The sequence below is a fragment of the Salminus brasiliensis genome, chromosome 1 (assembly GCF_030463535.1).
Source record: "Salminus brasiliensis chromosome 1, fSalBra1.hap2, whole genome shotgun sequence".
Taxonomy (NCBI): Eukaryota; Metazoa; Chordata; class Actinopteri; order Characiformes; family Bryconidae; genus Salminus; species Salminus brasiliensis.
The window spans coordinates 22694255-22720459 of NC_132878.1; the positions used below are offsets into that span (position 1 = coordinate 22694255).

The following is a 26205-nucleotide window of genomic DNA, read 5'->3' on the forward strand; positions in this document are numbered from 1 at the left end:
GGGCCGAACCCAACTCCTCACCCCATAACCCCCCCAAACACAATGCAGCCAGACAAGTACCGTTCTCCTGGCAATGGCCAGACTCATCCATCAGATTGCCAGACGGAGAAGCAGAATTCAGCACTCTAGAGAACACATCTCCACTGCTCTAGAGTCCAGTGGCGGCATGCTGTACACCACTGCAGCCGACGCTTTGCATTGCGCTTGGTGATGTAAGCCTTGGATGCAGCTGCTCGGCCATGGAAACCCATTCCATTAAACTCTCTACGCACTGTTCTCGAGCTAATCTGAAGGCCACATGAAGTTTGGAGTTCTGTAGCGACTGACTTTGCAGAAAGTTGGTGACCTCTATGCACAATGTTCCTCAGCATCCGTTGACCCCGCTCTGTCATTTTACGTGTCTGAGTTTCTGTTGTTCCCAATTGCTTCCACTTTGTTATAATACAAGTGACAGCTGGCTGTGGAATATTTAGTAGCAAGAAAATTTCACGACTGGACTTGTTGCACAGGTGGCATCCTATCACGCTACCACGCTGGAATTCACTGAACTCCTGAGAGTGACCTTTTTTTTTTTACAAATATTTGTAAAAGCAGTCTGGACGTGGAATTGATTAAACACCTGAATTCAATTATTTGGATGGGTGAGTCAGTCAGTTTCACGGTCAGACATGGAACCAAAAGGGGTTTTTCTATATTTTCTATATCTTTTATTTTTAAGAGTGTATGCACAAAATTTGATGGGAACTTTATCAACTTTATCAATGTCCCCTGTATATATATTTTTTAAATAATGAAACTGTTTGGTTTGTCAATTTCTGCAGACCTTGTTTGAAACATTTATCATGTACAGAAGTACAGGATATTTTATGTTTATGTATGTATGTTTTAGATGAAAGTAGGACATGAGATAAAAAGACTTAAAAATTAATCTACAGGAGACATTCATGGACCATTATACAGCCTGTGGGACCCTAGGACATCATGCCCTCACAACTTTTACAAACAGTACAGTTTTGTAAGAACAGTTTTGCCCCCCCCCCCCCCCCCAATACATTCTGCACTGTCTCTAAATGTAGAAATGACAGATGAAAACCTTCCTAAGCCTTTTAGGCAACCCCTCAGGCACTCCCCAGCCTGTGCTTCCAGTGCCTCTAATGTATTTAGAAGCGCAGCGTCACACAGCAGCAACCACTCCACCAACCAACTCTGTGCTTAGTGTGAAATTTGCCTATCCTAGCAGAAATGCCCAAAAAGAGAAGTCAATGTCAAGATAAATTGGCCGTGGCATGGATAAAACGGAGCAGTCTGTGGTGTTTGATAAGTCTTTTCAGTGCAAAGTAAGAAGCAGGTCCCCAGAGACACTTTCAGTTTTTGCCAGCAGCCCTCCTGGCTGCAGGCGGAACCGCATGACACGTCCCTGCGGGCCCCAATAAAAAGCTCACCACTGAGCAATCCATCACCGATTAGGTTCATTTCCGGTCATAAACACTGTGAACAGTCCACGTTTGCTGCAGTGTGCATTTTTCATCCGCTTAGCGTTACCAATGACATGTTCATAAAACAATTATGTGTGATATATATGCTTACCTCCTGTGTTTTTCATTACTCTTCCGGCATACAACACCCCACTCCCACCCCCTGCTTCATGCTCTGCCATGTTTCAGTGCTCAAAATAACTGCAGGTGCCATGAACATGGCTTCATCTTCATGGAAGCCCACACACATATGTTGTTCTGTATTGTGTTACGTTGCTTGCACACAGGCACAGCAGTCACTTCCTCTGTGTGTTTGTCAATTTAGTCTGTTGTCTCGTACCATGTGTCCTATGGCAATTATGTTCAACTTTAATTTTATACCATTAACTTGGATGGATAACTCCTCCACCATCTCATCTATCAGTTATTGTGAGACAGAAATGAAAGAGGTGTGTATTTGTATGAGGATTGAACATGCAGGCTGCGGCCCATTTCGCAAATGTCCTTTTTTAAAAGACAACCAGAATTTACTGCATAATGTTTTTAGGGTTGCTTGCGAGTTTACAGCTTGATGTACTCCTTCTGTTTGGTTTCTTAATCACAATGTTAGGCTAGAACTAAGCTAGATCTCACATCCAATGAATTTAGTTTTTTATACAGTAATAACATTAATATATCATAGGAATGTCCCGATCAGATTATTTGTTCCCCAATCTGATCCGAGTGTCTTAATGCTGAATACCACCTGAAACTGATCCAATCTTTCGCTTTGTTTAAACAATAGAGCCACACAGTTTAGAAAAGTAAAATGACTTGAATATTAGCAGCAGTTTCTACAACGAGACATTCTAGACTTATTTATTTAGTTTAGTAGAGTCTTTTCTTGAAATGACTGATTTATAATGTGTTTAATATCTTTTAACCCAGTCTGACTCAACCATTCAGCTCCCAGTTCCCAGTGTCAAATCACTTCATGTGTGTGTGTGTGTGTGTGTGTGTGTGTGTGTGTGTGTGTGTAATGGTACACACTCTGGACTGATTTCTGTTGTTCTTTGTTAACTACTGATGTGAAATAATGCTAACTGTTTTATAGTGGGTGAACGTGCTATTATTTAAGTTTTTGTAGTGTTTGTGTATTAGCATTAGCCTCCTCCCAGTTCTGAATGTGCTCCTCAGTGCTGGTCTGAAATCAAAGAAAGGCCTGTGGTTTTCCCGGTGGTAAAACACAGCATTTCAGCAATAGTTATTTCGTTCCAGATATTATGGTCTGTTTTCATGTTCCACTGTAAAATAGCTTCATACTGCAGACTCGCAACTCTTTTATTTACCTTCTGAGAATGTCCTTACTGCTGCTGGCTGGGCAGTAATATTAGTTAATGGTGCATTGAGGCCACCAGATCGCACTCTTAACACAGGGGTTAAAAAACAACGACTCAGAACTGGACAAGGATTAAAATTGCAGATACTTGATCCATTCAAATGGAATGACCCCAATCCCGATTCTCTGCATCGAATTGGGACATGTATACATTACTATGGACAAGGATTAAGCCTGCCCTGAAATGCACAGCATTTTGAAAGGGGAAGTTCCATGGTTCCACGACTAGGCTGACAATCCCTGACTGACAAAGTGGCCCTAAATAATCCGTCTTTTTTCAACATTTTAAGTATTTTGGACAGAATAAAAATGTATTGAATGATGAATCATGTACTGTAATGTTGATTACTGTCCGTTTTTCAAAATATCTCTGTATTATTTCTTATTATAGCATAGCACAATAGTGCTATATTGTGCTATGCTATTGCATAGCACAATATGAAGCACTCAGGGTATTACTTGTCATTCCTGCTTTCTCAGTCATCCACAACCATGTTCATCATCTTATACACCTCAGATTATACACCTCGTCTTATATCATCATTTTTTTAATTTAAAACTTGTTTGTGGAGGCACACAGGACTAACATATTAGAATCATTTTCTTACATTTTTCTTACTGAGTTTATATTACTAAAAAACAGTGATTCCAGAGTTTGTAGTTGGTTAGCTAGTGTTTGTATTTTTTCTCTTTTAAAGCTTAGAATTTGTGTAGTTACAGCCTCACATTCACTTACACATAAGACTGGATTCCAGGCAACTCTGCACAGATTTTACGTTAAAGAAGAAAGGGTCAGTTGTGGAAAAATGGTATTGGTGGAGACAGAGTGGGAAACTCATCGCATTTATAGTGGTAGAAAATAATTCAGCATGTGAAATCAGAACGTAATGTATGCTACATTCACATTACCAGCTTGAAGTGGCCCTAATTTGACCTCTATCTGATGTTTTCACAGCTGTGTGGATGCACATATCAGATTTTTTCATGTGTGGTTCTAGATCAGATGCATATGCAATTATTACATTGAAGGTATTGTGTCAAAAACAGGAAAGCCAGGTCACCTGTTGGCCTAAAATCAGTGTACCTTCAGTGATGGCCAGCTGGGTAAGATTTGGAATCCTCTCAGTTCTGTAGTGGGAGAATGTAGTGGGTGTACTGCCTACACTAATAACATATGCAGGCTCTGTTAGACCTGTTTTCACAAAGCTCCTCATAGTCTGAGTGCTGTTTCTGGTTCCAGGAACGCTTCTAACCATGTGCTATCTAATCGCTTGTTGGAAATCTGATCCAAGATCAGTGCTTTGGCCGTATGAGCTTGTCGAAACCAGCCAAGGTGCTTGCTTGACATGAAAAAGCTGAGGCACTCTTACAGTAGAAGGTCACCCAGAATGTTCTGGAGCAGTGTGGAATACTAATGGATCCACATAGAAATAATTATACTACACAGTACTCCCTTTTTATCTGTGCGCAGGTATACTACCAAATGTGTCTAGACCCTTAACCCTTCTAATTAGTGAACCCAGCTATTCTGAGATGCAGCCAGTGCTGCCACAGGTGTTTAATTGCACATACACTGCTTGTATAATATCCCAAGAAAAGCATTGGGGTGCTCTTGAGCCAGAAGCATAACTTCCAGCTATAGCTGCACTCAGTCCAATCTGCTGCATGATGCTGTGGGGCAGAACAGTGTGCTCTATTAAGTAAAACATCACCAGGTACAAGTTAAGCTCTATCGTTTGATATAGAGTATAATGCACAGATCAAGTGATCCGCATTTCCAGACTAAAATAGTAAGAAAAGTGGCTTACCATCCTCTCTTTCTTCTCCTTTCTTAACTGTGTATCTTTTTGAGCTTCACTCTCATACCAACCATGTTGCTCTAACTTCAGACCAAATGCATACAATAGACACCAATTATCTTTTTTTAAGATATTCTTTGGTGTGGTCAGGCAGGTTTTCTTGGGGCCTGTGCATTAAATCACCTATCCCACCCCATCAAGCAGCCACATATGAGTATATGGTCAACATGCCCGATGTTAGGTCCTTCTGGGTTGGGCTGTGGAGCAGTGAAGTAAAGGAGGTACATACAGTAGCTCGGGCAGGAATTGGAGTGGCATTTGTGACCCAGAACTACATAAGCAGCTAAACTTACCAAAGATCTTAGAATACAACCAGATTCTTACAGCAGTGTTCCGACATATATGATTAACAGTTTGCTGATTTTTTTTTTTGCTCCCCCACACCTACTAAACCTGGCAATTAATAAATGAAAAGCACAAACTGTCCAGTTCCCTCCTGCAGAAAATCCAAAGTCTTCCAGAAGTCTTCCCAAAAGAGTGGAGGCTGTTACTACAGAGAACTATCTGTCATTATCATTGATTTCAGAAGTAACACAGAATAAAAATTAATACAAACTTGAATACAGACATGTAGTGTTGATACAAGAGGGAAAATGTTAACTCTGCACTCTCCCACTTTGCCTGTTTGCTTGTTCTTGCCTTCTGTCCTTGTAAAAGCATCAATGTTTCCTGCAGTTATCTTTATCAGCAGGATGGTTTGCAAGGGAAAAGTGAAGTGAAAGTAGAGTCCTGTGATTCATTGTAAAAGGAAAATGTTATTTATTTATTTCCTTATTTTTATTTTTTTTTGCTAGAGCTATGAGGCGCATTCTGAATACATATGAAAACAATAGCCTGGGGGCTATGACAGTTTTCTGAAGTCAATATTTCACCCACACTGTCAAAACAAGAACAGTACAATTTTACTGAGTTTAGACATCAGTGGAAGCCAAGCGAGTCCATTGATTTGATTCCATTTCTTTTAGTGTCTGACCATACCTTCCCTGAGAGGGATTGATTTATATCTGTGGTTTCGATTTTTTTAATGCAGCACCTCCTCTGCACTTCAACTAGCCGGGAATCCAAGGCAATGTGGGTTCCCTTTCTCTAGTTTTACTGCTGAAATTTTAGCCCAGAGTGCGGCTGCCTGTCAAAGAGAGGACATTGAAGCCGAGTCTGTGTGCTTTTCCTCTGCCTTTGTTTTATCAAAAGCTTAATAAAAGAACAACCAAACACTACCAAACTGTCTAGTCAGGCTTTTTTTTTTTTTAAATACTGTACCTGTATTCTTGTTTCAAACATTTTTAAAGAGCAGTGACACCCTCTAGTTTCAGATAATTGCACTCTAATTCAATTTTGAAGCATACCTAGAAATAGGAGGGAGACCTCCGACCATTTAGCTGGGAAAGGGGGTGGACATTATAATGCAAAAAAGCACAGTACAGTTGTCCTGTAACCTTATCCCTACAAGGACTAGGACTAAAAAAACTATTTTGAAACTGTAGAGTAGTGGTACAGCACATATTTTACAATTACATTAAAGACAAAAATCTATTAATTTGTATGTAACTACAAATTCAGCTGACTGACTCATGTGGCAGGTATTAAGGATAATCAAGTCATATTTTTTAATGTTTTAGCACTGTTGTACTTATTTAATACTTACCTATGCCTTGAAGAAGGTATCTGAGCAAAGCTTGCAGATTAAAATTATTTTATTAGAGACCTGGGTGTGCAGACACTTTTTTTTTTACATTTTGTTTTTGCTTCTTTTGGCTCCAGCGCCTCAGTTAAATATTGATACCAGATAAGCAGTGTTCTTTTTTGAAAAACAACAGAACTAACACTTGAATATCTTTTGAATATTCTGAAAGTGAACTGAAAGGTCTGGTTCTGTCAGGAGGCATGACTAGTTTATTTAGTTTATTGGCTGTATGCATTGTTGTAGAGAACCGCATCACACTCCTCACATACCCCAGATCTTCTCATATGTCCACAGATCCACTGTCTTGGTTTGAAATGCTGTGTGGGAGGGTCTCTAAAGCTAAATCTCTGCTTTGATTGGATCTGCTGGCTGATGTATTTTATTTTTATCGTATGGACATTGAGGGTGTGGATAACGAGCGTAGGGAGTCAGAGGAGTAGGTAGGGTTTAAAAAGCCTGAGGTGATGGGGTGAGCTGCATTAGGCAGCAAGTGAACAGTCGGTTCTTGAAGATGTTAAGTTGGAAGCAGGAAATGTGATGGCTAGACGTCAGCACATCGGTGTTGCAGTGGTCAGTACCTACCAAAAGTGGTCCAGAAATAGACAACCAGTGACAGCGACAGGGTCATGGCCACCCAAGGCTCACTGATAGGACTTGCTGTAATGTCTTGGTGCTAGATACCGCAGGACACCTTCAGAGCTGTTTTGGTGGTCCAAGGAGGGCCTACACAAAAGTAAGCTGGTGGTTTTAATGTAATGGCTGATTGGTGCATACATAGTGAACATCAAACCTGCCACAAAGTATCACTATCAGGCTGTGCTAAAGAGATGAGCAATTAGAAATCTCCACTGGCCTGTGGAGTCATTCTTAGCGTCCACTTTTAGCCCTTCATCACTGCTGGATCCTGCCTGTCACTTCCATTTTGACAGTCTTGTGAATTAATGCTGGCGGGTTAATCAGGCTAAATTTATGTAAATGTTTTAAATGGAACTCATTGGAATTGCATGAAAAACTCGGCTGCTTTTGGCAGCCATAACAGATTTGTGATGGTAATGCCCCGGCCTGATGGGCTTGCATAGGGTAATGGGGGCTCGTCGAGCTGTGGAAGAAGACAAGGGAGTCAAAGACCTGCGCAGATTCCACACACACAAAAAATCTCTTTCCCTGTATTCAGAGAGATAAAGCACAGATCGCTTTTTCTGGCTTTGAGGGATTTTTATCGATTGATACGCTTCTTTTATGGAGAGAAGGCGCGGCCGTCATTATGTACCCCGAGAGTTACTCTAATGGCGATTAGGCGAGAACATCAGCTTTTACTGCGTCCCTGCTGGAGCTTGAACTTCAATGCACAGTACGGCATTGTGTTCTATTGGAGGAGGACTGCAAAGCACAGCAGCATGCTTCACGGTGTCGGGCTTTTGAACAGGCCGGATTGGATTCTACGTGGGAGTGTTTTGCTGAGGTCTGGATCCGCACACACGCTGTGGCTATTTAGCTGAGCGGCTGTGCGTTTGGGTTTTATGGGTTACGGTCACTACTTCTCTGCAAAGCCCGTTTAATTGACATGCCAACCCAACCTTTTGGCACAAATGCATACTTGAGGAAATTTGCTTGGTTGTACAGTTGCACTGTGTTGTAGAAAAAAGATTCAGTTCCCTGCCTTGGCCATTAAGTATATCAAATATCGACCAACAGCAGGTAACTTATTTTCCCCAATCGTCCATTTCTAGATAAATGCCATGCTGTACAAATAGATGACAGATGACTGCGTGTACCATGACTAACCAGGTCTGTGTTGCACACTAAGGGTTTTTTTTAAAACAAGTCTTCGGCAGTTCAGGCCAGTCCAAATGGACTAACATTTGGGACAAATAATTGTGGGTTTAAATTGAAACGTCATCAGGAGTCACAGCAGAAGAAAATATCACACAAGCATTTATTTGGCCCCTCGTTTCTTATGACAATGACACAGATATGCGTTAGGCACCAACAGCCACTACACGGCTTCATTCTTAGTGTTAGCATGTGTTGATTTCCAGACAGATGGCAAATATAACCCCAAAAGCTCCACCGAAAACATCTTAAATGAACAGTCCAACAAAACATGATTTATCACTTATCTAAGATGTAGGCGATCAGCCAAGACATGTTTGATATCTGACAATAACTTCTCTAGGTTACGAAAGGAAATGCTAGGCTAACATTGCACATAAACACTGCACATACATGGTCACAAATCCCATCTCTGAAAAAACTAAATCTTAATCTTAATGATCTTAATGTATTTGCGTCAATATTTCAGTATTTCAATAGAAATGACTTTATCATGTGCATAATGTCCCGAATTGTAGTAATAAAATTAGTTTTTTAAATTGGGCCATAATGCATGGAATGATACCACATTTGTTGATGGAAAAGTAAAATGGTTTGCTGCAATACTTCTGTCAGCATCTTGCTGACTGTGTTGAAACATGCTAAAGTCTCTTCCCTGGGCTACAGTTTGGACATTACTTGAAGCAGCAGGGCATGTTGCTATCATGGTGTTACAATGAGTTTCCCAGCTTCTCGGTTTAAGTAAACTGGCAGTCGGAGTCTGTCTAATAGATCTAATGAAGACCAGGAAACAGACGGGCATGATCAGAGGGCTCGGGATGAAAGGCATAGTGCATGCATTTATTTGCAAGCTGGCACACACACACACACACACACACACACACATACCTTCAATACATAATAGCTGCATGACAAAGTCTTGCTATCATAAGAACAGTTTTTACCAAGATGCCACCACAAGATTCCGTAACTAAAGCTATGTAGTTCACACACATCAATCAAATTCTACACAATAACGTAAAGTAGATATGGAATAATCTTATTATGTTTCTAGTCAAATATACAATATTTCATACATTTAAAATATACTTTGCCACTTGGCAAAGTGGAGATGTTTGGATATATTGGCTAAGATGAAATTCTAGTTATCTGATGGTTGAGGCTTTAAAGGGCTCATTAATTGACTCAACCTCAGTCTTGTTTCTGTGATGGTTCAATCACAAATTTGTCTGCCGTACTCTTTCGACACAGTGTATAAAAGCATAATCTCCAGCAAAACAAGAGTTAGAAACATTTTATTGTTTAATTTCCATCACTTTATAAAACCAATAAGCCACAAACAGTACATTACTGTGACTTTTCCATTGCAGTGGAGTATTGCTTGGCACTAGTTTAACTTCACGTCCCCATCTATCTGTGTTAGTTTAACTCTCGCCTCTAAACGTCTGTGTAACTAAGATACAGCATGTTGTCTCCTCCCCCGGCGCTGCCGTTTCATTGAAAGTAAACAATCACATCATATTTGCCGAGACCTTTTAACTGTAAATCTGACTCGCGCCTGTGGCATTTCAATTGGAGAACAATCAATGTAAGCACAGGGCCCCTCCACCAACTGGCGAGTTTTTCTTCATTCTGGAGCCTGGCCTCTGCTGTCATCGACCATAATGTGATTGAATGAGGTAATATCAGCCGGCAAAGGAATGTAGGAAGCAGAGAGAATTATGCTCATGATTAACCCCTGCTACCATGTAGTGTTTGAGTGTGTAACGGCTTTATGCTTCCATTGTTCATGCTGTGAAAAGACCCATTCAAGCAGGTAGAGGAGTTGTTTATTTTTTCTGTCCAGGTATGATATCAGTATATCAGGTTCTGTGGAGTGTTGGCATATCAAGTAATCAGTCCTTTGCATTTCTTTACAGTGCAGTCTGTAAGTAACTGGACAGTGACTTCTCTTCCAAAAAGTGGATAGCACACCATTATGAAGGTCCATAGTCAGTGCTTTGTAGATGCTTACATTCATCTGAATTACTGTTTAGGTCTAAATATGGAGGTGGAACGTTACAAATTACAACCACTCTTCTTGTATTGTGAAATTTGTATGTTTGCTTCTGGGCTACCCCTATAGTCGTGGAGTGTAATCCATGACACTGCTTAAAATGCAAATCACGCTATGAGCTCGCTCCCTCTCATGAACAGCTGGAAACATGCATTTACTGACATGCTGAAGTGAACGAGGTAGCAGGTACCAGTCATGCAGCAGTATACACACAACAGATTATACTCACAATTCCTGTTCTCAATTTCTGTTGTCAAATGTCTTAGGCTTTACATGTAACTCTTGGTGTGCTTTTACAGTACATGCTTATGCATACAGTTCTTGTTTACAGTATATGCTTCTCTGTGTATTGACGCAGGTACGCCCTTGTTGAAAGTACAAATCAGCCTTTAAACCAGGGTTGGGCAAAGGGGGCCCGGAGTTCAGCACAGTTTGCTGATTTTCCTGCTGTAACAGACCTATTAACAGGTGAGTTGAATCAGCGGGAAAAGCAAAAAACTGTGCAGAAATCCGGCCCCCCATGACCTGACAGTACACAGATTTGTAAATGATGAGCACTAGCAGAAAAGACTGCGATATGTCTTGTTTGTACATGTTACACACACACACACATATATATATATATATATATATATATATATACACACACACACGCACTGAATACATTTAACAGGCTGGATTGTGTATACTGCATGAGGTGAACTTCACATGAACTCCTCTGTGCATCGAGTAGCCTTTAGACAGAACACCACGAGATTTGTAAATAATGTACACTAGCAGAAGATGCAGTCAGTCTTGGGACTCTGGAAACTCTCCTTTAGTTGTCAAATGTTACTTTAGTTTTGTTCGTACAGGTTATAGAGAATATATTTTTCTCACATTACTTTTGACAAAAAAATTTAAAAAATAAATAGTGTGACACAGACTACTAAACTTAACTGTAGTAAAACAAAGTCAGAGAATGTGCTGGTGAAACACCCAGACTAAAATAAAGGAATTAAAATAAGGAATTAAACTAAAATAAGGAATATGCACAGGACAGTGGCTATGCTGTGGTTTGTCAGTTGATTCTCACCTGATGAATGCTGGTGAATAGACATTTCTATAGAGGGGGAGAGAGAGTCAAATGTCTGTGACAGTGAAATGGATCCATACTCCCTCATTGGTATTGCACTACCTAAGGACTATTTTTCAGTCTGAAACTTGGCCCTATTCACTGTATAGTGCACTACTTTCGGGCTTTGCCGTTTTCTAGCAGAAAATCATTGCACTATAACAATCCCACAATGCACCGCATTAGTAGCAGTATATCACAGTAGTAAACTACTGCAGTTGTAGTAGTAGCTGTACATTATGAACAGTGTACCCTATCTTATATGAAAAACCCATAAATCTTTGTTTTTTTTTTCTCTCTGAGGAAGATTGACACTCCTTATGCGACACGCATAACGAGGCGTCCGAAATGTTTTACTGCCTTGTCAAATTTTGTGTCCTTTAATAGTTCTCTATATAGTAATATGGATTTTACAAGTAGGGGATAGTGAATAGTGTTTTTCATACACTCAATAAACTCAGTAGTGATCAGAAGTGTAAGTAGGGAGCAGTTTTGGTCACAGCCACTATTTATCAAGTGTGCTTTCACATGTTATACTTTGCTGTAGAGCTTGACTATTAACCCACTTTTTAATCAGATTTCACTCTGAGTAATTCTAGTGTCCATCTGAACATGCTGAGGGCTCAAGGATCATGGGTTACAGTATTCTCGTTTGGCATAATATAGGCAGGACAGCAGGACATCCATATTCCCACAAATTGCACTGCATTGTTGTTGTGGCTCTGGCTGATTGTTGAAAGGCCTCTGTTGTTGCAGCAGCTCTGACTGCTCTATCAGCACAAGTGCTTCTTGATTGAAGCTTTACCGTGTCTAGTTCACACTTCTATAAGAAAGGAAATGAAAAAGCTGGTGACGGCTGTTCTGCAGCGTATGGGGCATTGCACCTTGCATTGTTGTTTGACTGAGTGTGTGTATGTGTGTGGAGGGGAGGGTTACAGTGTTACAGTGAGTCAGCACTAAGCCAGAAGTCACTCCTCCTTGGCTGTATTCATCAAGCCAGATTGGAGAGACGGGTGGTATGTCACACAGCAAAAGGACTGTGTGTATGTGTGTGTGTATAGTGAATGAGGGTGTGCATGTGGAGGAGGGAGGCAGAGTGAGCGTAAATCTCTGCGTCACTCTTGCTCACACACACACACACACACTCACAAAATCTCCATCTCCTCTCCCCTGATTGGAACCATGGCAGATGGGGTGCAGCAAATCGAAGGCCAGCGCTGTGCCGATCTCTAGCTTGCCACCTTCTCTCACCAGTGTGTGTGTGTGTGTGTGTATAAACTATACACAGTAGATTCAATTTTACCTTCACAGTTCTCATTTTATTAGTGTGTGTGTACTGCATGAGGTGTAATAAAATGAAACAAGTAAGGCCATAATGAGGGCAAACAATCATTCCTCTGGAAAATCGCTTTCTCTTTAACACCAAAATTGTGAGCGTAGAAGAAAAGGCTGTATATCGTTGACTCTGACAAGTGGGGCTGGAGTTCTGGGGGAGATTTTTAGGTTTTTACATCAGAAGAAGTAGGAGCTACACTATATGGACACAACTATTGGGACACCCTTTCATTATTTCTTCCTTAAGAATTCAAGAGTGTTAAAAAAAGGTGTCCTGTTGTGTTGAAGTAACTGGCTTTATTGGCCAGGAGAGGCTTCTTACTAGAGTTTGGAGCATTGCTGTGAGGATGGAACACAGTTCCACTGCTCAGTTCTTGGGGCCCTCAAGCCCATGCATGGCATTAGACATGGTGGTAATAGGTCATGTTTATCTGCTCCAGAGAGTGTTATTGTATTGGCAGTACTGCTCTACAGGGACTAGACAAGCTGTGTGTGTGCATTTGCTTGTCTATGTCAGCAATGGTGCGACTTAAAGTAGCTGAATGCGTTAATTTGAAAGCGTGTCCACAAACATTTGGTGTATTTCATAACTCAGTTTAACTCAGGGCTAACATACTAGCTTGTGATTTTTCTGGTGAGGTGTCCAGTACTGTGTGTATTATGTCACTGTCAGAACAAAATAATGTATTTCCATGTTTGTTGAGTTTTTTTATTGTTTTTGTTGTTTTGTTTGTGTTTGTTTGTTTTTATGTCATTTCCAAGCTCCACCCTTAATGTTGTGTGAACAGCTCATGGTCAATAACATTGGTCTGGAATGACTGGATATTAAACATTGCATTAATAGCTAAAGCCCCAATTACAATGAGCTTTTCCATTTTACATCTCTTTGAGAAATGGATGTGGCTGCGAGCAGGACCAGCCATCAGTGGTGTAAACGGTCCTCCGTTTTGGTTCAGCTGTTTCATAAACCAGCTAAAGTTTATATAGTAAGTGCAGTATTGTAATAATATGCAAATATTCAGCTTGATTTGCCACTCCTCATGGGGGGCAGTGTATGCTGGTATGGTGATGATGATGATGAGAGTTTTCTCTCTAGACAAAGTTAAAGAGTTCCCCACAACCCCCCTGCTGCCACAGGGGCAGAGGTACTCAGTGAAGAAAATAAAGGGGAGGCAGAAGCGATCATTCTGTTTTCTGTCTCTCTGTCTACAATTCTTTATTTCTCTCTCGGGCCGCTGACTGTCTCACTTTGTGAATCTGCAGCTGATGATGTGTTTCATGCAGCTGATGTATGGTGATGTAAAAGCTTCCCCTGCCAGCAGCTATTGATTTTCACCTTTCAAAGCTACCTCTTTCCAAGTAATTGTCAAAATCTCTTCTTAACCATCTCCCTCTGCCCCGCCCTCTCGCAGAAGGCACAGGGCTCGGACTGCACTTTGACCTAATGAGTTCATGAAGTGCGGGGAGGGTTCTACGTTGCATTTTTTCATTGTTGAAGCAGGTTTTAATCAAAGAGCAAGACTAAAATGACAACTGCTCTTGAGCAAACCAAACTCTGTTGTTTATGAAACTAAAGAACAGAAACTTTCTATTGGTTTTAGCACCAGTGCACCACTTTATTTTCTTTCTGCATATTTTTCTGTAAACATCTGTAAATAATGCTTGAATATCAAAACTAGTCAGGCTTAAACATGTGCCAATATTCAGTAATAAGGTAGTGCATATATATTTTGAGATTGCATATTATATATTATAAAACTTGCATAATGATCTTATCTTGGGCACTTTGGGATATTATCACTGCAGTTCAGTCAAACATGTTGCTTGTGAAACATTTTTAGATGTGCAGTGGAACTTGGTGAAGCTCCCACTAAGCTAATTCCATGCATTTTTGATGTTGGTCCAGCTGTTTTAGTGTGCTTTTGGTCAGCACAGCTCATAAACACTGCACTGCTGTCCTTTCACCTTCAATGAGCTTGGATAATTGGATTACTCAGTCTGTCTCTTCCTTTTTCTGTTTTTACAGTCTAGTCTCTTTCATCCTCACTTTTGTCTTGTGCTTTTGTTATTTTGGGTTTAGTCTCCTCCCTAGTCCTGCCTCTTTGTTATCTTACCTACCCGTGCCTTATCTTTAGCCTGAGTCTCTTGTCATGCTTTTTTGCTTAGTGTCTTCAACTTGCATTGTCTAATGTGACCGTCTGTCCATGCCTTGCATTTATTCTTTTGTAATATTGTTTGGTGTTTTTTAATCTCTCAGTGTTTCTATATTATTATTTTTATTCTTACTGTTTGGTTTCCTTTGTACGTTTTTTGTGTTTTTTGTGTGTCATTCTCAACAGATATATTAACTTTACTTACTTCTCCTGATCATGTATTGACTCCTGCCAGTAAAGCTCATCATCTAGTATATAAAAAAGAAAGAAAAAATACTTGATTATGTTGTTATGCAAGGATACATTAGTATCACGGTTGTGAGCTTGGCGGTAAAATAAATAGCTTGCATTTATGTCAACATACAACAAAACAAAGCAAAACAGAAACCAAAATAACACAAACTGGAGAACATAACTAACAACAGAAACAAACACACAGGAACCAAACAAGCCACACAACACGCCATAAACTGTCATATAACACACACACACACACACACCTAAAACAAAGGGACTACTTAAACACAGACTAACAAGGACACCTGAGACTAACAAGAGGGCAGGGCTACAAAGAAGGCACTAATGACAAGGTGGGGCTAAGGTGGAGACAAGCCATGTGCTAAGGAGCACATGGGGAAAAACAAAACAAAGTGGCAGAGATCATAACAATCAGACGTTTTTTGTTGTTGTTTTTCAAAGACGTAATTCTCCAAAATATAAAATGACTGATAGATTCAAATCTTTTATTTTTATTGTGATAATATTGTAAACCACAATGAACGTTTAGGTAATACCTGTTCAGAATGTCCATACTTCAGTGATGTACTGATAAACCCTAGTGGTTATACATGCTTTTTGCTATTTCTATTACTATTAAAGAATTACGTTTATATTTTAAACTGTTGTTAGAATGTCATACATGCTCAACTGTTACCTGAATGTGTTCTTAGGCTTCTCTAGAGCAGGGTTTGTGTTTTGACTACTGATAGACAGTATAGGATTCCACTGCAGTCAAATAGACTTTGGTATTTGCAGCCTGCTTTCCTGTCAGGAGTCTGCTGTTGTCGCATTGACACTCAAAACGCTATCAATATTCTTTCCTCTGCCAATCTCTCGTTTCTCATCTCTCTCTCTCTCTCTCCTTTCTCTCTCTCTCTCTCTCTCTTTCTCTCTCTGTCTCCTTTCTCTCTCTTTCTTTTCCTCTCTTTTTGTAGTTGACTCCAGTGAGAGTGAAGGCAGTGACACAGAGCTCAGTGAGACCAACAGTGACAGAAAGTCCTTCATCTCAGAAAGTGTCAAAAGGAGACACTCAGGTAATGTAACACTCTATACAGTGGTAAACATCATATGGTAACACCCTATAAAGTTTAAGTTAACATTTTTTGGTGTAGCCTGGTGATGGGGACTGGCATCAGTATTAACACTATTGCTACAACTATTGCATATTTATTTAACTGATGAACCTATGAATAATTTTTCTATTAATTGATTCACTTTGGAGCACCCTACCCTCACCTCTGCCACCATCATTGCATCATCATCAGCATCTTCTATTGTGGTGCAGCAAAACAATAGAAACTATGTTGGCCTAATTCCAATGTTTTTTTCATAGATTTGTCAAGTAATTGTTGCAGCCTTAGTTAACCTCCGTTGATAACATCTTGATTGTTTTGTGTCTTGACATTTTCTTTCTTAAGCTCTGTCGGAGTCTAGTGGAAGTCCAGCGCCCACACCCTTCCAGTCCATTCTGACCAGTCCGTCCCGGGCAAGCTTCCTGTCTGAGAGTCGCTCCAGCCTGGCCAGTGAGCGGAGCAGCCTCGCCCCAGCCCAGGAGGACGAGGACACTGACCAGAGCCGCCCCTCACTGAGTGAGTAATCGTGTGCACACACTCTCATATATACTTTGATCATCCCTAAACAACAAAACCACTTGCCTAATATTGTGTGGAGGAAGATGTCCTGTGGTATCTGGCCCCTAGACATTAGCCTGCACTGCCTGTAAGTCCTGTAAGGTGGGGCATCCATAACCCTGTTGCCAGTTCACCAGTTGTCCTTTCTTGGAGCACTTTTGGAAGGTACTGACCACTATATACTGGGATCACCCCCACAATAACTGCCGTTTTGGAGATGCTCTGACCCAGCCACCTAGCTATTACATTTATTCTGTTTCCAACACATCAACTTCAAGAACTGACACTTGCTGCCTAATATGTATATTCCACCTCCTGACAGATGCCATTGAAACCAGATAATCAGCGCTCTCCACTTAACCTGTCTTTAAAATGTATGGAACAGTAGCATTGTGAACAAATTAGCATTGTGACACTTATGTAGATGATGAAGAATGTTTAAATAGAAAAAAAGAAATCCCTGTAAAATGAACATGCTTCATGAGGAACTTTTGCCCAGTTGCAGGCAAGCAGCGCAACTGCAAGTTGAATGTGAAATAGTGTTTTGTGTATTGTGTTTATGTAAATGTATTCTGTAGAGTCTTCACAGACTCCTCAGGGATCCACACCAGGAAACTGAATGTCATATATGAAAACACTCTAAGATAAGGTTAATGGTGTGTATCAGTTTGGGAAGCTTCAGTTTTCGCAGCAGAGCTCTTTAGCGGGCAAAGCACCATATGCTCCCACTTTTAAAGTGCATTTGATGGAGCAATACAACCTCAGTTTTTCCAGACTATACCTCTAGGTTTTGTTGTTCACACTGCATAAGGCGGGTGATTATCCTATGAGAAATTATCGAAATGCTCCTATGTTGCATTCTGTATGCTGGCGTGTGCATGTCTGTCTGTGTATATGTATATGTATGCATACACTCATCATCATTTATACAAGTCAGCTGTAAATTTTTTGTTTTTTAATGTATACCTGTAGGGCGCTGCTACGGCCTTTCAGCCTCCATCCCTCTCTCTTTTGCTCCCTTTCTCCATTTCTATCCAAGGGAGTCTGGCAACTCACCGGCGTGCGTACACCCAATTAGCCTTCATTTGCACAGTGATAGCATGCACTCTGGCTTGCCTCTCTCTCCAATTTGTGCTGCTCACTTCTGTGGCTAATGTCGCTCCTTATGCACTCTCCTGACACACGTTTTGGAAAAAAAGGAAAAAAAACACTCTTTTACTTAAACTGGTGTGTGGATGTGTTATCTTTCCATCACTGCTGTACCATATCAATAAAAGTCACTCTCTGATCGACAGGAGTGTAACCAGTTTTATAAGTAGTTGGTCTGGGGAGCTTACAGTGACCAACCCCCATAATAATTATTGTAATAATATTAATAAATAATAAACTGTTTTATTTGTATACTGCCTTTCTCAAATAGCGGGTGCTTGTCATTAACCACACCAAAAAAATGTACAGTTACTCCAGCAGGGTGGCTGTGGAAACATCCAAGAGTGCATCCATGAGTAACAACAGGCTTCCATGATTACAAACCAAAAATGGTAACGCATACATTGACGATGATTCATACATGAATATGATTTTGACAAGACAGTTAATTAGAAGTTTTCATTGTTTGTAATAAATGTATAAAAAAATAATATGTGAAATGATAATAATAATATTATAATGATAATAGTGATAATACAACATAATAATAATAATAGTAAAATATGTATGTTTTATATTTTATGTTAGGGTTGTTGCACTGTTTTTACTGCATTTCCCTCCAAATTTAAAGCTGTCGGTGAGGCGATATCCATTGTAGCTTCCCTCCGTGTGTCCAACAGGTCTCATTTATTTACAACCCAGTTCAAGGATGCAGAGTCGGTCCTGCGGTTCCAGTTAAATTCTCTCCTGGGTGTACAGAAATGTCTTTGAGCCTGGGTGATTTATAACAAGGTGCAGTACTGGATCATCATTAATCACTTCATAATGAGCTTTATCCTATGCAGGCATGCTCTCTGGCCCCGCTCTCCTGTTTCGTGGTCTTGCAGCGTTTTTCTTTTCCAGACACGCAGGTTTTCAGTCACAGCTGTTGCTCCCTGCTTTATTTCTTTGCTCTGTGTGAAATCCCTAAAAGACGAAGCACCGGCAGAAAGAGTCCTTCTGTGCTAGATTAAAGTCATAGAAGTCCCTCTACTAGATGCACTGGCACTAGATGCACTGCACTGGCAGTTTGTGGTCATTTAAGATCGTAAGGCTGGCACTGTTTTGAAGCTGCTGCAGGTTTATTTTGTTTAATTTGGTTTTATTTAAGTAGTGATTTTTTTTTTTTTTTTTTTATACAACAGACCTCGCCTCAGACCTAGAGCCAATTGACTGTTGTATTGGGGAATAGCTGATGGATTCCATCCATCGGCAGTAGCCATTGAGTTGGACTATGTAAATGTCAAAAAATGTGCTGTCCACGGCTAGTTGACTTTCTGTGGAACAGGCTAATAAAACATCACTCTATAGCTGCACAAGGGAGCACATCAATTGCGTTGATCAGACTGCAAAACAGATCAGGACTGTGCAGCAGCCATTAATGCACTGAATCTCCCCTGTCTTCACTCACTGAATCGAAATGTGAGCTTAAAGGATTTAAAAATTGAATTTGCAATAATGCTAATTTCTACAAGCACCCACAAAGATATTAAAATTGTAGGTAAGTATTTATTATCTGCTGGCTGGCCAATGTATCAGAGCAGCCGATCCAGCTTTTCTCCAAGCTCATTGGCTGCCTAGTGATGTTGTTTAAGCATCAGCCGTTCGAAACGTGGCGATGGCTGACATTCACATGTATCAGAGGAGGAAGTTATTAGTTATCAGCAGTGGAAGTTATTATCATGCTTATCATGATAGCATAAAAAATCAAGACATAGACAAATCATCTTTTTGATCAGTTTTAACTGCTGGGACACAGCTGATGTTACCATCTTGCTTGTTTGTGAGTAGTTTGAGATGTCTGTTTTAAAGTAAATACAGACAAATGTTGATAATGAGGTTGTACAAACTCACTTGTATCAAACAGAGAAAGATGTGTGACATAAATCAGTGGCTTAGTTAGGTTGCCAATATTTGCATTCTTATTTGTAGACTTAGCAGAGCGACCAATCAGGCTGTCTCGCTTTACACGCTTTGGAACGAGTTTCCCTTTTTTTTTAGGTCAGCTTTCAGTGTTGCCTTCTTTTCAGTCCATGGTGACGCAGACGGGAAGGAGAGAAAGAGGGAGAGAAGCAGACAAAAAAGATCCCTATGAAAGCTTTCACAGTGGCAGTGCCAGCTTGGCTGATGGCTCGAAGTGGATCGGTAGCGATGGGGCCAGCTGAGTAACTCCACTCCCCGGTTTTCTCCTGATCCTCCGGGGCTCCAAGCCATTCTTCACACCCACTCTCTCTCTCACTTCATTTATTTAATCTACCTTGACATTTTCAGAGTTTGCTTCTTTTCATTTGACTGCCTTATGTAACGGCAGTTCATCATCCTCCATTTCATTGTGAGTTGTCGTTCTCCGTTACGTCCATGTTGCTCTGCACATTGGCAGCAGCTGCGCAGGTGATGAATGATTTGTGGAATTCGAGCTGAAAGGGACACGTTCTGCTTTTCATGGTCAAGCACTGCAGGTTTTCTTTGTAAAATGGACAGATATGTGCTGAGGCCTCTTACGGAGATGGGGGGGCTTGTATTCAGCCTGTTGGTTGTTTTTGTATGAGAGTCATGCCTTTTTGTCAACCTTGAGGAGCCTTGCGCATCACCCTTATCCTCAGACAAATAAACCTTTCCTGGTGCTAAGTTTTTTTTTAAGCAGCCATTTTGCCTGGATATGAAGTTTGGGACCATAGCTGTGTCCGAACTGTGCACTACTTTGGGGTTCTGCCATTACATACCGGTGTCCGTAAATGTAGTGCAGAATTTTCAGTGCACTATAACAGTCCCACAGTGCACAATAATGTAGTGTACAACACACTCTGCTGTCGCACAGCAGTGAGCTCACACACATAACGAGGTGTCCGAAATCGTTCACTACCTTGCAAATTCTGCTCCCTATAATAGATTTTCACATGTAGAGAATAGTGAGCAGCTCATGTGTAAACGTTAAAACCGTGACATTTAAGACAGAAGGATTAGTCTGTGGGCAGTAACTGTAGATTTTTCCCTTTAGCAGTGTTCATGCTTTATTGCATTTGTTTCAAAATATTTCATCATTTTCTAGTAGTAGGCAACATCTCCAGAAGCTGTGGATTTGATATGCTGATATGCTGTTTCACTATTTTAATATCAGTCTTGGAGTGACAGGCAGGGTCAGCATGGTGCTGGCTTCAGCCAACTAGAAACCGCATGCAGCCAAAAAAGTTAATATTTAAAGAAATAAACATTCCATGATGGCACTATGGGGCCTCAACACAATGCTTACACCAAATATGTAACAACTGTATTATTTTATTTGGATGGTCCATTGCAGATGCATCTTAGATGACATTAACCAACATCCAACTGAATATGTTTTAAATACAACTGAACTCTAAGTTGAATGTAAATGACTGTCTATTTAATGTAACTCTGCATCTAATCCTAACCCTAAACCTAAACCTTAAATCAACCCTAAAACCTAAGTCTAACCTTAACCTGAACCTTAAATGTAAGGTTAAGGTTAGGGTTAGATGCAGGCTTACTTTCATTACACAATCATTTGCATTCAACTTAGAGTTCAGTTGCATTTAAGAGACGTTCAGTTGAATGGCAGGTGAGCATCTATGAGGCATCTACAATGGACCATCCAAATAAAGTGCTACTAAGCCAGCCCTACACTATTTAGTCATATAGCTGCTGAATAGCTGCTATTGACAAATTCTGACAATAGTCAGGAGGAATTTATTACATGAATATTTAGGTACACCAATAGAAATATTATTTATTTTCTCTCACAGGTTTCTTAACTAATCAGCCATAAGGATCTACCTGCAAATTTTCTTTGCCAATCTGTAGTGTGGCCCTGAGCTACAGATCAAGCAGAACTAATGCAAACAGACAGGGATGGAGGTTTCATGTGTTTCAGGACAGTTAACGTTAGGAACGCTTTCAAAAACAGCTCAATCTGTTTACTGCTTTTGGAGATCACAAGAGACGAAGATAAAACAACCTTCTGACATTTGTTAGAAAGCTGTAGTTGCTGGGACATAGCTGTTCCATCATCTTCCTTGTCATCATCCTGATGCCAGAGATACTTGACTAATGCATGTAACTCAGTAACTCAGTCTTGTTTTACTCAGCCTTGTTGTGTTCTCCTGGCCCATTTGTTTTTTCTTTGTGTACTATGTTCATGGTGAGTTTTGTGCTTTTGAGCGCTTTCTTTGTATAATAATAATGTTGAAATTCTGATTGTCTACTATGTGCACCATTACAACAAAAATAATTGGAGACCATCAATGTTTTAGGTTTTTTCCACAGTTCCTTTATGGGCTTGAAGAATTTAAACTTAAAGATGACCTCAAAGCCAGTATAGCTATTGTCCAGACATGCTCAGTCGGCAAAGCTTCCATTTAAAGCCCAGTTAATCCAATGCTTGCCTGAGTCTGCCCTGGCTCGCGTGTCTTTGTTCTGCCGTAAAGTGCGGAGTAGTTCTTCTGTACCAACAAACAAAGTGGAGCTTTTCCCTTACCAGAGTCAATTTCATCCTGCCTTCTTACCAACAATTACTCTTAATTAATCAAACAGCCACTCAGGAAATTACTGACATCAGTACAATCCAATTAAAGGCCCTGGATGCGGACGTGCACACCGAGCAAAGCAGATACCGACCACAAACAGCTACATACATACACTGTTATGCATATGTGTGTCTATTTTATTGTCTTTATTATTAGTTTACACATGCTTTCCAGTATGCAAAGCCATTTGTTTTCTTGACACTTGAGTTTGAGATCGAGAAAAAGGAAATGTCTCTTGCTCTTTGAATTCTCTGTTATTATTTGTGAATGAATTTCTGATTCAGAGTGTTTGATATCAAGGGCTAAGCTTTCACAAAAAGAAAAAATAAACGGCTTCCTCTGCTTACATAAGGCCCTGACTCATCCCTTTTTTAGGAGTCGGATAGATTACATGGTTCGTACATTCAGAGTCTAAAACTGGCCAATGCGTCAAATGTTCCTTGTTCTTAAGTGTTACATAGACTAATCTTACATTGGTAGCTTTTTCTGTACACCATACTGGGTGTACTATCACATCACGGCCAGAAAAGGCATACATCTGGGAATGTTGGATGAATGACTAACCACTGGCATTTTGCAAAAAGGCCTGCAATGTATTGGGGGATGGCGGAGACTGTCATTTAGCAGCTGTAATTAATACCACTCAGGTCTCTTCTGATTAGCTGCAGACGGAGGCTGTGTGTGCGATGAGAGGAGATGACTGGGGAGGATCCGGAATCTACTTTCCCCCCGGAACAGAGGAAGTGGGGCTCTAACTACCCACACACGTGACAGCGCTGATGGATTGATAAACAGGCTAAACTTGTACCCTCATTAAGATCAGATGAGCGTGGCGGGGGTTAGGGAAACAGCAGCTTCAGCTCACCTTCTGAATGTGTGGTGTCTAAAGGTAGAAGAAAGCTTGAACAAAATCCAAGTTTGAATTAGATTGTTATGATCCCACACTGACCTTTATCTGAATCACTGCAATAGGCCCCTGAAAATAGTATGAATTGGCAAAAAATAATGATTGAACAAAAATGAACCAAAATTGAGGTCAAACATAACCACCTCTACACACTAGTTCCTCTGTAAAGCAATGGACAGTCCCACACTAAACCTGCAGTGAGAATGGCAGTGGCTGTAAATTAGTCTGAATGTTTAGCCTAAGAGAGTAGAAAAGATATTGCTGATTATTCCGATCAGCTGTCCTGATCCTCTGGTATTGTTTTTCAAAGCTGAAAACATCTCATACTAATGTGAAAGAGTATGGAGGACCACACTTACAGCTCAATGGCAAAGCCAGTTAAGGACATGCCTACCTTTGTTCTTAGTCACATGTTCAGCACTGTCCCTGGAGTCCCGCTGTCCTGCACATGTTAGTGTTGTCCTGTTTTCCTTGCACTGTGTGAAGTGGTTTGTCTGTTCAACCTAGAGAAAGTTTGTCATGTGGTAAAAAGCAATTGAACTGGGTTTATTCAACTCAAATACAACTGCAATCAAAATGTGTATTCTTTAACTAGCTTTTAATGGCTACCACAGTCTCAGAATTATTCAACCCCTTCATGATAAGCATATAGCATATATTAGTTCTTAATAGAGCACCCTTTGGCTGTTATGACCTGATGCTAATATGATTCATAGCCAGAAACCAGCTTCTGACAGCATTCCTATTTCCTATAGCCCATTTCCCATGGGCAGTGGCTTCCAGTTAACTGATATTCTTAAGTTGTGTCAGCAACTTTCAGGTCTGTGACAACCACTCCAGAATCTTGTAGGACTTCCTCTGAAAACAAGGTTTAATGATTGGTTTGTTGCTTTGAGGTACACTTGGATAGATTAAGTTTGGATCAGTGGTATGTCTGAAGGAGAATAAAGAATGAAGCATATGTTTCTGTGATTGGTCATTAAAAGTGTCATGCTGTGCTAAATGTGGAGAAAGCACATATTCTATTAGGTTGTAAATATTGAGCATTTTAAATTGCTCTTGTTTGATTGGTTTATTGCAAACAGCTGAAAGTTTGTGATTCTTGCTAATAAACCTAATTTGCAATAGGGGCTGAATAATAACAATTGAAATCAAATTATTTGAATCAAATAATGGTTTATTTAAAGTATTTATTTGAGTTGAATAGATTCAGCTCAGTTGCTTATTGCAATGAATTGAGTTGGACATTGAATGGACAAACCACATTTTACGGTGTGACATACCCTCTAAAGCTCAGGAATGGTGAGCTAATGAGCTTGTTATTTTGATCAGGGGTGTTGGGAGCGAGAAGAACACTGAAGGCAGGGAACACTCCAAGACAGTGATTGTGAGCCAGTGCTCCTAACCAAAATGTAATGTAAGTGTAAACATACTTACTTAAACACTTACATTTTCTTGACATATATTCTATTAGTTAGGTTTATATATTAACACCTTATAAAGCTTATGGCCTGCCACCGGGCCGAAAGTGTTACTACAAACATCTATTACCAAAGAATAACCCCACCAGTTTCAACAGAAGTCTCTGTAGTTACTGAGTAATACACCCTAGTGTGTAATAGGCCTTTTTGCGTAAAGGATTTTTTCAAACATGTTTATGCAGAGTTACATTTTACTGTTGATAATTCCTTTGTAAAGTTTATTAAAGTCCCTGTGTACAAAATGACGAGTCTTCCTCAGGCCATAATGCTACTGCGACTACCTCCACTGTTAGCTTTTATCTCACACTACCTTCTTAATAGACATAAAATTGCATTTAAAATTTTTATCAATTTAACACTTAAATAACACCTTGGTTTGTACAGTTCTTAAAATTGAGATTACTTATGTTTTTAAACAAGATGTGTATTTAAGAAATTCGTACTCAGAAAAAACCTATGTAACTGTGTAAAACTCAAAGCAGCTTAGAAACCAATAAACTATACAGACACAAACAGCATTTCTCAAGGGTGGGCAATTCTGGCCCTGGAGAGCCGCATTCCTGCACAGTTTTGTGCTTTTTCTGCTCACATTCTGCCCACATTCTGTCCACACCGACTACAAAGCGTTATGAATAAACTGCAGAATATAGCAGCATTGTAACATATCTGTAATTCTCACTAAAATGTCAAGAGAAGTGAGAAGAGAAATAAACCTCTCATTTGACCTTATCTCTTACTTAGTCAATAAATCTTTTACATTCCAACAGTACTTCACATAATATCTCATAAAAACAGCATAAAGCACTGCAGCAATATGTCATCCCAACAATATAATCACCAAACATCTGCTTCTCCAGCAGTTAAACCCCATCAGGAGAAAGAGGCATTGTAAACGTGTTGGAAGACAGAAGTGTTGGCACCATCTTAATGGAGAGCATGCTAAGGAGGGAACAGGTGCTTAACCCTTGACCCCACAGCTTTCCATGTGTCATTCTGTATGGCGGTGCTGATGCAGATTAAGGGGCTTCGACGCCTGCTTTATTGTCTCTGCGGTGGCGTCATTTAATAGCATTTGCATGCATAGTGATATTATGTGAGTTCTTTTAGCAATGAATAGTAATACTGGAAGGGGTGTGTTATAGCTTTAGTGCTTTGATTGAGTGTCAGTATTCATCTCAGCATTTTAGTGTCTTTCACATTATTTCCCTTTTGGGTCTTGGTTCCTCTTAGTGGTTCTTCCTCATGTTTATAGAGAGTTTCTCCCCTTTTGAGTTTCGAGTTTGTTACA

The 26205-nt window shown here is 40.2% G+C and overlaps 1 protein-coding gene across 2 annotated transcripts in view; it reads left to right on the forward strand.

The window, feature by feature from the left end:
• doc2b (double C2-like domains, beta) overlaps positions 1–26205 on the forward strand; it is a 228954-nt gene that overhangs the window by 36624 nt on the left and 166125 nt on the right. For both annotated transcript variants that reach the window (XM_072674602.1, XM_072674610.1), the window contains exons 7-8: positions 16102–16200; positions 16585–16755. In XM_072674602.1, the coding sequence (XP_072530703.1) occupies positions 16102–16200; positions 16585–16755 (270 nt within the window). The remainder of the gene's footprint in view (positions 1–16101; positions 16201–16584; positions 16756–26205) is intronic.